Raw genomic sequence first — 11,149 nt, forward strand, 5'->3', positions numbered from 1 at the left:
ACAGTTTCAGGCAGTGAGCGCAAGGCGGGAAATTTGAAATTCATTGGGCGGCAGCCATGAGCGGATAACGACGCTGCAACCCATTATGGCGAATCACTGCTCTGCACTTCAGACAGCTTCCACATTGAGTGGAAAGGCTTTAATTTTTTGTTTGAAGTTTGCGATAAAATTGGCATCATTGTTATTGGGACCAAGCCGACTTTTAATGACCCAAATTTGTATTTTGCCTTCATGGCCGGCACCTTAAAGATACTAGACATGAGCTACGACGCCGGGATAGGACTATAATATGATTATAATACTGGTGAATGAAAAGCACAGATGTTTTGTACGTCCTTAATTGTAGCCCGCGAAAAATAATCTTTAGGTGGTGATATAATCCCCTACGTTTGAACCATTTTGTAGTTCATTAACGATTGCTCATTGCTGGGCGTGGTGGATAGGCGAACTGTATTTTGTAATATACTATGTGAACGGAAATCATAATGCGAAAGCACCGGTACACGTGAGGCAACTTAAACGCATTTAATCAAAACACCATCGTTTGAAGCACATGACGAACTTCTCTGCGCAATTATTTATACAAAAATATGCGAAGTTCATTAACATGATTTGATTTTCTCCGTAATTATTTATGACCAGAAATATGTCAGGTCAGATGACAAAGTATTCTGGGCAATTAGTTATGCAAAAATATGTCAGTTCCACCGAATCGTCATAATGGTGGCCCTGAAAGAAAAACAAGAAACGATTAGTTTATCTCATACGACAACTTACTCATCAGAGCCGAGATGAAAACGAAGATAAACACAGGCAGTATTTTTGTTAAAATTGGTAGGCTAGAACTATTGCTTGTATTCACTGGCGAGGCGCGCATGCAGGCAACCGTGTGAGTGCGCAGTCACTCGTTACGTCGGACTCCGCGGGATGGCGGTACGTGTCCATGCTAAGCACATGACTCGGTTGCACGTTAACAAACTCTACCTCAACGAACGCGAAGTATTGCCTCGAGTTCAATGTGAGTGCGATTAATTACATCTTTGTTGACACCACCGTTGAGAATCGGGTTGAAACTGAGCAGACGACGCACGCCGCTGTTTTTTTTTTTTTGTTCGGCGTGCAGGCGCAGTGGCCCAAGCCGCGCCATGTCCGAGGCGCATCGGCCATGTTTGTGGCCGTTTTCAGTGTTGCCAAGCGAAGAAATTGACAGCTCAACTTTTCAACGAATACCACCTTAAGACGCACATTTAAGCAGTGATTTCTTTTTCTTGCATGCTCAGACGTACAGTCACGGACATATGGAAGGCGATCACGAAAATATGAACCAGACCCCACAAATAGCGTAATATCTTTCAATGCAAGTCAAATTGACGCGTGACTTAATTAGAGAAATAAAGTTGGGAAATGTTGCTTTCTAAGTATTCGAATACCGCGCCATTAGGACCTCCATGAACAGTATTTTTCAATTTTGCATGTCCCGGTTTATATTTCCGTGTTCGCATTTCATTTGAGCATGACTACGTAGCCTTGTTCAGCACATGGCCTTCAATGTAACGTTCATCACGTGGCCCTTATGAAGCTGACGCTACCGCTAAGTCGGCCCTCTTTCTTTATCAGGCAGCAAAAGTAGAACGTCTACGTTCGCAATCTGTGCTACTGGTAGACAATACCATCGCCTCACTCATCGCATTGCGGGGCGGAAGACCGCCGCGGTGTGCCGGTCACGAGAAGACAGTACTCGGGGGAAAAAGATTAAATCCAGGTCCACGCCTGTCAAATATGCGGAAACAGCGGCGTGGACATTGGCACGCAGGCGGCCAATGTCAGGCGGGGGTCGCCCACAACGCCACTCGCCGCGGTATGCACGTACTCCAAGCTCCCCCACAGATATCTGGTGGAAGTGGTAAGCGAATATATCGACTTAGGCCAAGTTGTGACCCCGGATCCCAACCATGAGGCAGAGATAGAGGGATAAGAATGGGGTGGAGTGGAGCGCACTGGACGACCGCCAAGGCGGTGGCTGCATCTGTCGGCCTGGAGGGGTACCTTCGCCTGGCATGACGAGCATCAACAACATTGAGAGCCTCTAAACAGCTTCGCTGTTAATACGCGGCAGTTTACCCTGTCTTGGCGACGTACTACACGCGGAGGAAAGAAACGTTTAGCAGGGGAAATGCATACGAGAAGCGCACTCCGGCCTGCCTGACTGGCACCACGAGAAATCGCACTGACAGCACTCCGCCCGTTTTGTGTCATATTTTTATCTCGGGAGACGGGTTTTCAAGCCTCATAAGGCGGACACTGATTGTGAATACTGTCCCGTTCTGCCCACACTCGCCCGGGAATGTATCGACCTTTTCACTACGCGGGGATGGTGGAATTTCGGGCGGTTAGAAAGTATCTCCCGAAATACCGCATTCCCGGAAAATGATGAAATCAACGGTTTTGCGGCTTTTCTTCCCACCTACGTATACAATGCGCCCCTGTGAGAATAAAAGCAAGCTGCAGAATGGAGGGTTCCGAGGCACCTAGAACCGGAAGCTGACAGAGTGAACGTCCCAGGGGGGCAACTTTGAGGAGAAACAGCGATCCCCAAGGTCCGTGAGCACTCACGAGCATGTTCGGTTGGTCCGGTGAGTAGAATGCCGGCTGCGGCCACGAAGGCAACGAAGGCGAACGAGAGGGCGACCACGCTGGCCATCTCGTCGATGGCTTCCCTCCTAGAGCTGCGAAGGATTGACGCGAACGAAATGTTAACGACAGACTAGATAAGCAGACGGACGAACAGACAGACAGGCAGACAGACAGACAGACAGACAGACAGACAAGCAGGAAGGCGGGCAGGCAGGGAGGCAGGCAGGCAGGCAGGCAGGCAGGCAGACAGACAGACAGACAGACAGACAAATAGATAGATAGATAGATAGATAGATAGATAGATAGATAGATAGACAGATAGATAGATAGATAGATAGATAGATAGATAGATAGATAGATAGATAGATAGATAGATAGATAGATAGATAGATAGATAGATAGATAGATAGATAGATAGATAGATAGGGCGGCAAAACATACAGCGCTGAATTCCTGGAGGCCTCCTTTGTTGGCTTCGCGTCTGTCGAAAAGAGGCTTGCTGCGGAAAGCAGGTGAAGTGGGGACGGCAGCACCGTTGGGGGCCTGTACAACCGCGCGCGCTCCTCCACGCACGGGAACATATTCACCAGCGCTGCGGTGAACAAGAAGGGCACGCCACGGGGCTCCTGTCACACGTGCTACGTCTAATGCCGAACATACTTGGCACACTGTTCCAAAACGATGCAGGCAAACGGAATATTAATTCCCATTGGCTGCGACGCGTCACGTGGCTCCGGTTGGGGGCTGCTTCGCGGACGATTCACTAGATGGCGCAAGCTGGACTAAGGCGCGCCAGCACATAACTCAGCCGCACACTCAGAACCAAGTAATGCTCGAGCATTTACACATCGTAAAATTACTCAGTATTGCTTAGGCGTCGAATAGTTTTAAATCGAATTAAGTTTCTATGCGGCAAGGTAACACGCCGGCTGAGAGGGCCGCCATAGCGGAGGGCTACTGGCTATTTTAAAACAACTGAAACCGACCGAAGCTCTTCGAAATGCGCAAGGCATATACAGTGAACTCCCGTTATTATGAACTCAGTTAAGACGAAATCTCGATTATGTCGAACAACGTGGGAACGTTTGTTTGGTTTCCCAAAGGCCCAATGCAAAAAAAAAATTGCCCCCACCTCCCCGAAGGGAATCGTGAGGAAGTGCGAACTCATTTCTTGCGCCGAGAGTACACGGCGTAGTAATTCTGCCATCGCCTTGAGAGGCGCAGTACCGGCGAGGGGGAGCTGTCAGGCGAGGGGAGAGGCGCGCGCCGAGGGTGAGTGCAAACCTAACGGGGGGAGAGGCGCGCCAGCTGCAGAGCATGTGACGTCACGGCGCGAGGAGAGGGGGAGCAGACGCAAAGGCGCCAGCGCGCGGTCACGTGGGAGTGTGACGTCACGGCGCGAGGAGCGGTGCGGGAGCCGGCGCGGGCGCGCACAGCCACGGCGCGGGAGGCGGAGCGCGCGCGGGTCACGTGGGGTGTGACGTCGCTGCGCCGTTGCTACAGACGCTCCTCTCCGCTCCTCGCGCCGTTGCTAGGGGAGAGGAGGAGGAGCGCGAATGACGGCGGATTCAGGGTCGTTTATAAAGTGCATCGCACTTAAAAAGTCAGACTAAGACGATCAGCCTTGCACGTGCTCTTCGGTTAAGACAAAAACTTCTGCAGAAATTCAGAGAATTATCTACTAATGCGTAGCATTCTTATGCCCCCTGTCTTGAGTGAGAGTTTTTTCCAGCCAAATTTTTGTTTTTTTTAAATCCTGTCCGACCCATTATCTCCATTTACGCTATTATAACGATTACAGGTAGAACTTTCTTGAAATCGACATCATTGTAGAAGTGCCATGCGGTATACGTTTTGACATTTTCCGTAATTTTTTATATTTCTGTTGTTTCAGTTATTCAAAATTTCGCTCAACCAACTATCTCCATTTACGTTATTCTAACGATTACATTTGGAACTTTCGCGAAATCTGCTTATTGTGGATATGCAGGGTGTTACACGGTTCGCCATTTTCCGTAATTATTTTATATTTTTCTTATTTTTTTAGTTTTTCAAAATTCCGTTCAATCAATTATCTCCATTTACGCAATTATAAATGAATACAGGTGAAGCTTTCGCGAATTTTACGTTATTGTGGAAATGTCATGCTGTATACGTTTTGACATTTTCCGTAATTTTTTATATTGATGTTATTTTTTAGTTTTTCAAAAGTTCGTTCGATCATCTATCTCCATTTACGTTATTCTAGCGATTACTTATGGAATCTGTATTGTGAAAATGTAGGACGTTACACGCTCCTGGCTGCGGGGGTACTCGGCAAAGAATGCTCCGCCTAATAACTTTCCGGGTGATCACCACAGCTGGCGATTCTGGGTAGCGAACATGGCAGACTTGCAGGGGTGCGGCGGGAAATTCACCAGAGGGAAATAAAAATAAAAGAAAACCACAGCGCAAAGCGAATTCGCGCCACGTAGGAAGGGAGGGAGCGAGAAAAAAAGACACGTGGATAAAGCTACCAGTTTCTCCCATCCTTCAACCCGCGGAACCAGCGGCAAAGCAAAGAAAAAAAAATGAGTGAGGGCCAGTTTTGTGGCCGCTCTGCTCTGGAGGAGGCAGACGCAAAACTAGGAGGATAAAAAAAAAAAAAAACGACGACGTAGACTTCCTGTTTTCGAAAGTAGCAGCACTGCGGCGGTGACGCGGTGGTTCGCTTCGCGAGTCCCACCGCGTCACCGCCGAGAAAGCGAGGAGCTACTTCTCTGTTTCTGCTGAGTTGTCGCTTCAGGTCACGGGTGTACGCTCTCCGTCGCCGTTTGGACTGGATGAAACTAGGCAAGAAAACTTGAATACATCCTTCTATCAAGTTGCGCACTCAAATAAGTTTTTTTTTGTCTTTTTCTTTCGTAAATCTACTCCATTCACAGTCTCGAAGCAAGAAATTTGCATGCACTTGGGCGTGTTGGCGATTCTTTTTTTGGGAGGGCTTCTGAAAACACAGATTCCTGATAAGACGAACAAATTATCATGGTCCCTTTGAGATCGTCTTAAAGGAATACTGACACAAAATTTGAAATGTCAGATAACTATATGTAAAAAGCTTCCTTTGTATATGGAGACAACCCCTCAGAAGTGTTATGGTTCTACTGAATGGTTATTCAGTAGAACATATTTTACATCAATTTTATCCTTGCGCGCATGAGAAAGCTCATCCACGCCATCGAGCAAGCTCATGACCTTTGACCCCCAAACGGCCGACGTAAGGGCTTCCGTGACGTTTCGAGGCGGCCGCGGTGCTGTTGGTGCGCGCTTTTCCGCCTTGTACACCACGTCACAGTTTTTGGGACTGACGTCACAGGCGACTGCGGCTGGTCGGGCCGGTCTGGCGCACGCGCGCCCAGACCGGCATCGATTGTAGTGCGACGATAACTGTGACGTCAAATGCGCCTTCCTGTCATGGAGGCTGCCTCGGTGTTCGCTTCCCCGAAACCGAAACTTATACTAATAAACGGAGCGGTAAGTAATCATTTATGCTGCGTTCGACAATCTAATGTGCCATTCTATGATTAATGGGCTCGTAGGCACCTATAACCACGAAAAGCTTTACACGAAAATTTCGTGTCAGGGAGTTGACTATCTTGTTATATCCGGAAAGCCCGTGACCTCGTGTTCAGAAACGCTACGCTGTGACCACACGAAATGGAAATATAGCTTTTTTCTTAACAATACAGCGCAACGGAAACAAAGAATTAAGCTGAAGTACACAGGACGAGCGCTGAGGCACAGGAAATATAGCGCTAAGGTACACGCAGACTTGCTTTACTTCTGAGGCGTTTCCTGCTAACAAATGAATCATCGGGAATTTTCTCACGTGGTAGGAGGCGGCGACGGCTAGCTGCTTCCGCCAGCAATCTGATCTCCTCGACTGGCTGCTGGGACTCTTCCACGGAGAATGTAGATCCATCGTCACCATCGTCCTCATCTTCGTACCACCCCATTAGGTCCCGTGTCGAGGCCTGGGTGACGCTCTGCGCTGCCGGCAGTTCCTCGTTAGCCTCGAAGGGTGGCTCAAGCAGCGGCGAGGTTTGGTTGACGGCGCAGCCGTGCGCAGGATGTCCCGCGGAATGAACGAGTGTCGTGTACAGACCCGTACTCTGTGTCCGCTCATCGAGCGACTCGCTAGATGCCCGCCTAACTCCAGGACCGAACCTTTTCGCAACCTCCCCCGAGGACAGGTGCGTAAACGTGGTGGAATTGCGGTCGTCGAGGGCAGTCGACTTTTCGCCACAGCTCTCCTCGAAATCGATGCTGTCCTCGTGTGCTCCCCAACCCTCGGGCAACGGTGTGCAGCCCTCGTACACGCTTGTGACCCTATACTCCTCGCAGGGAGGGCTCAGATTTTCAGCCAGCAGCATCGTTACGACTTCGTCGGGGAAGCCGGCCGGTCGGATGTCCTCCTTCCTGTGCGTCAGCTCGGGCTCCCCGCTCACCCCAGGAGTACTTCCGTTCCGCCGGGGAGAAAGTGCGTCGCTAGTGGCCAGCAGAAAGCTGCGGGAATCGGATACCGGGATGTGGGCTTCGCTGGTACTTCTTTCTGACGCCTCTGAAAAGGGCCGAAGGTCGGGCTCTTCGAGAAATGTTCCCTCGGCAGCGATGCTACGACGATCGGCCAGAGTTGTCGTTGCTGCCGGCATGGCTTCTTTGCTCTTTCTGGATGCGTCACCGTGGTGGTCCAAGGCGGTCCTTTTGCCGCCACTTGTCTCAGGCGTTAAAGAGCCCGAACGCCCTGGAGCCCTTTGTCGGTTCCTGGACGCCGGCTCTGCTGTATTGGTAACTCTCCTAGCGAAGGCGCTTGACGAGAAAGCACCTTCTTCTGAAGGGATGCCAGACGATGCCCTACTTCCTCGCACAGGGAACGGAGCCGAGCTCCTGCGTCGTTGTTCATGACTCAAATGCTCTTCCACCAAAGCAGCGGGCACAGTAAGCGGCGCCCTCCGAGTGCCGGCGCCCGAGCTGCTTCGGCGGCGTTCTTCCTCTTGCATACTGGTCTCCGCCCAGGAGGTGCTCACCACTGGTCGCCTCAGTGGCTCCTCGTACAGAAAGCCAGCCTCCCTGACACCCTGTGCAACGGTGCTGTTGGGGGTGGGCCTGAGGTGTTCGTCTACCGGATGGCCTTGTGCCGCAGCAGCCGTCTTACTCTCGGCTACCTGTTCGGCCTGATCATTGTCGATGCCTTGTTGCTGCACACCGTAATCCCACCTATAACTGTAAAAAGTATCGTCTGCGAAAATACCAGGTGAGGCGGTAGGAGAGGCACTGTACACCATCAATTCCGGTTCTACGAGTTCCCTGGAGGCGCCAGGGAACTCGTAGGCACGAGTTCCCAGTTCTGTTTCATTTACGGGACTAACAATGTCCTGGATGTTCCGTTCTTTGGGGCTGTCCAAATATTCCGGCTGACCTTTCTGAAATGGGTGGTCCAGCAGCCCCAGTTGCCCCAGGTATTCCAGAGAGTCTCCAACTGAAACTGTAGCCGAGGAACCATCTGCGTACGGAACACTGAACACTAGTTCTTCTCGACCTTCCGATTTTTCCGAAGCAGTAGACGGTTTCCGGAGTAGCTCTGCGTTTTCATGCCCGGATATGCCAGGAAGGCTTTTCAAAGACTCGGTAGATCGCCTCTCGACAAAGTTGGAAGGAATGTTGGCTGAAGATGAAGCATTCACCGTAACACTGCTGATGCTCTGAGCCCCTGAACCCACAGCTTTTAGAGGGGGTGCGAAGAGGGAAAAGTCAGAGTTCTCTAAAGCGGGAGTTGGTTTCCCCAGTTCATCTGTAGTGCGACATACTGATTCGGTTACGGTTTTCAAGGACCCCGTCGAGGGTGTCTTCCAGAAGTCGTTTGTTATGCAAAGCGGGACAGAAACATCTGCCTCAGTGGTTTCGTCTCTACTCTGGTGTTCATAGGGAATTAAGCTTGTGTCGGAATTTAAATTTTCGACCAGGCTCGGAGCGCGCGGAAGAAGACATCTTTCTTCCATCGCATTTGAAGTAGCCACTTCCGTTAGAGAACGATCAGTCTCCAACGAAACCAGAGCACTGTCCACGCTTGTATCGTGGCATATCGCCGGTCGAGCTTCCGCAGCACGGGTGTCATAATTTGAAGGAGGAAGATCTTTATTGGTCGGGGCCGTAACATCGGTAATGCTGAAGCTTGTAGTCGAACGCTCCAATTTTTCTTCAATCGGCGCCAGGCCCGGCTGAACGACGGATCCAATAGGTCTCCACTCTGCTGGTACTATAAGATGTTGAGCCGGTACAACGGCCTTTGGAGAATAAGAACCTACTGACGGAAGACGGCTTACTACTGCGTGCTCTGTACGCGCTTCAACTTGCGGCTTAGGAGACACACCACCGGACGCTGTAGGGGTGCGAAGCTTGCGGAGGCGTTCGCCTTTCTTGCACACAGGGCTGATAGCCAAGCTGTATTCTCGGCCCTTACTTGAAGGAAGCTGTTTCCGAGACATTTCAGTGAGGTCTACTCCTGATGCAGTAGAACTGTCTAATGGTTCATTCGGAAGAGTTGTGGCTTCACTTTTGGACCTCGAAAGCTGACCTTGAGTTCCACTTTCGGCTACTTTCTCGAGATACTTCCCATCTCTCATGCCTTGAGAGTTCGTGCCCACATGCGTACTGCTCACAGCTTGATGTTTTACGAGCCGTTGAGCTGGGGAATCGCGTGTAAGGAGCTCGATTTCTGGCCGACGTAAAGCCTCTTGCTTCCATTCCAGTGGACTAGCGGCGCTGGATTTGCCTGTCGCGAAGGTCTGTTCCCCGGGAGCGTTTTCAGTAGTGGCTGACGCACTGGAAGCAGCTACAGCGTGTTCCTGCCGAACTCTTGGCCACATTTCCCTTGAAACCGTCTGGCTCGTTTCCTCACTGTAGACGTAGGTCCTCGACTTAATCACGGTCACTTCTGTGAATACAGGGAAGGACGCACTGCTGGTCGGAGTAACATTTTCCAGTTCTCTGCCCGACGCCGCAAATGCTTGGTACAAATCAGCCATTTTTCCCGGAATGTTCTGGAGGGAAGCAACTGTATTCTGGTCGGAAGTCGTTGAAGAAGCGACGCTGTCGATTGAGCTCAGGGTTCCCGCTATCTGCAGCCCGTCGGACAGGTTGACCTCGGATGCAACTGCAAAGGGCCTATCTGACTTATTGTAAGAATTAGTGGTTCTTGATTCGGAACACCCCCGTTCTGTCACACCGGAGGGTCCAAAGTTGCTAGGCAGGAAGTCTGCGCTCCAGTATCTATTCAACTCCACTGAGGAGCTTGCCGGAATAGCATCCGCCGCTCTTCCGGACACCGGCGCGGATGGTTTCCAGCCACTCGTAGTGCCACCGGTCACGGAGGACCTATCTGTCACCGCTCCAACGTCAAGTTGACTCAAAACCGCGAACGGCTTGGTCCCCACGGACACATCGCTGTCGATACGGGTGACAGGTCCACCAGCGAGCTCCACGTCCGATGCTTGGGTTCCCGGCGCCGTAAACTTGGAGGACACGCTACGAAACTCTCTGTCGGAGTGCGAGTTGAAGGAACCGTCCACCGATTGGTACTGGTGCACGTCGTCGCACTCAGACGTATCCGTGAAGACTTCGGGGGGATAGTCGGGAGGCCTGGCCATGTGGTATCCGGCCATGGCTTGCTCCGGGGCATCTGGATGGCGGCCCGAGATGCTGCTGCGGTGAGGGTCCAAGATGACGGACTTGTTGGTGCTGAAGATGCTCTTGGCTGTGGTGCGGTTCTCCGCTGGTGGCTTTGACAGCAGCTGCTGGGCCTGTCCAAGGGCGTCCACGTCCAAGGAGCGCTCATTGTCCAGCCACGAGGTGCGGATCTCCTTGGGCAGGCTCAGCGTGAGGGAGCTCTCGGAAGGTTCGCTCTTGAGAGTGCTCTCCTTGGCTCGTACGTTCGTGCCCGAGTCCTGGCTCTTGAGCCTTTCGGAGGCCAGGGTCTCGTTGCTCAGGATGGACGTGCCTAAGGTCTCCTCCGCTTCCTCCTCGATGCTGTTCGAAGTCTGGGCTGTGGACTCGGAGGAGCGGAACCGCTTATGCGTCGTGCGCGCGAGTGTGCCCGACGAAGGGTTGCGATGCTGGACGTGCCTAGAATGCACTAGATTGGTGCTGCTGGTCTGCCTCTTTCGTTGCTTGAGCGACGAGAACTTCTTCATGCTGACTGGGAGTGGCGCCTCAGCCTGCAAGAGAATAAGGCCGCAACGCTTAGATTTGTACCCTCATTGCTTGCAATGAAGTTGGCGACCCACATGGTGAGGTAGTACTGTACCTTCTACTCCCACACCTCGCCTCCGAGCTCGCCCAATCCTCTTAGGAAGTGAGCCTGGCTGCCCCCGGCGCGGTGACGCCTTACACGCAGCGGCTGCTGGCGACACAAGCGGATGAAAGCTTGTTCACAACTTTCCAAGCGGGCTGTCTTGACTAGAGGAGGGCTCTTAAATAA

The 11,149-nt window shown here is 51.6% G+C and overlaps 1 protein-coding gene across 1 annotated transcript; it reads right to left on the reverse strand.

Moving 5' to 3' along the window:
• Window positions 1–715: 715 nt before the first annotated feature.
• Window positions 716–10,862, reverse strand: LOC144146253 (uncharacterized). The gene is made up of 5 exons (XM_077678216.1): window positions 9,572–10,862; window positions 6,503–8,158; window positions 3,076–3,226; window positions 2,614–2,726; window positions 716–729 (listed from the first exon to the last, which is right to left on the reverse strand). The coding sequence occupies exons 1-5, from the start codon at window positions 10,860–10,862 to the stop codon at window positions 716–718; spliced, it is 3,225 nt and encodes a 1,074-aa protein (XP_077534342.1).
• Between the last annotated feature and the right edge of the window lie 287 nt (window positions 10,863–11,149).

Source organism: Haemaphysalis longicornis, unplaced genomic scaffold (assembly GCF_048455015.1).
Source record: "Haemaphysalis longicornis isolate Haplotype H1 unplaced genomic scaffold, Haemaphysalis longicornis Haplotype H1 scaffold_7, whole genome shotgun sequence".
NCBI classification, from domain to species: Eukaryota; Metazoa; Arthropoda; class Arachnida; order Ixodida; family Ixodidae; genus Haemaphysalis; species Haemaphysalis longicornis.

What these genes read in the sequence shown, in the direction of transcription:
- LOC144146253 (XM_077678216.1), bottom strand. Translation starts at nt 10,862, where the DNA reads ATGAAGAAGTTCTCGTCGCTCAAGCAACGAAAGAGGCAGACCAGCAGC. An exon ending in GTCGAGGACCTACGTCTACA is followed by an intron (nt 8,159 to 9,571) that starts GTGAGGAAACGA and finishes CCTCGGCTACAG; the next exon opens with TTTCAGTTGGAGACTCTCTG. An exon ending in GCCTCCAGGAATTCAGCGCT is followed by an intron (nt 2,727 to 3,075) that starts GTATGTTTTGCC and finishes AATCCTTCGCAG; the next exon opens with CTCTAGGAGGGAAGCCATCG.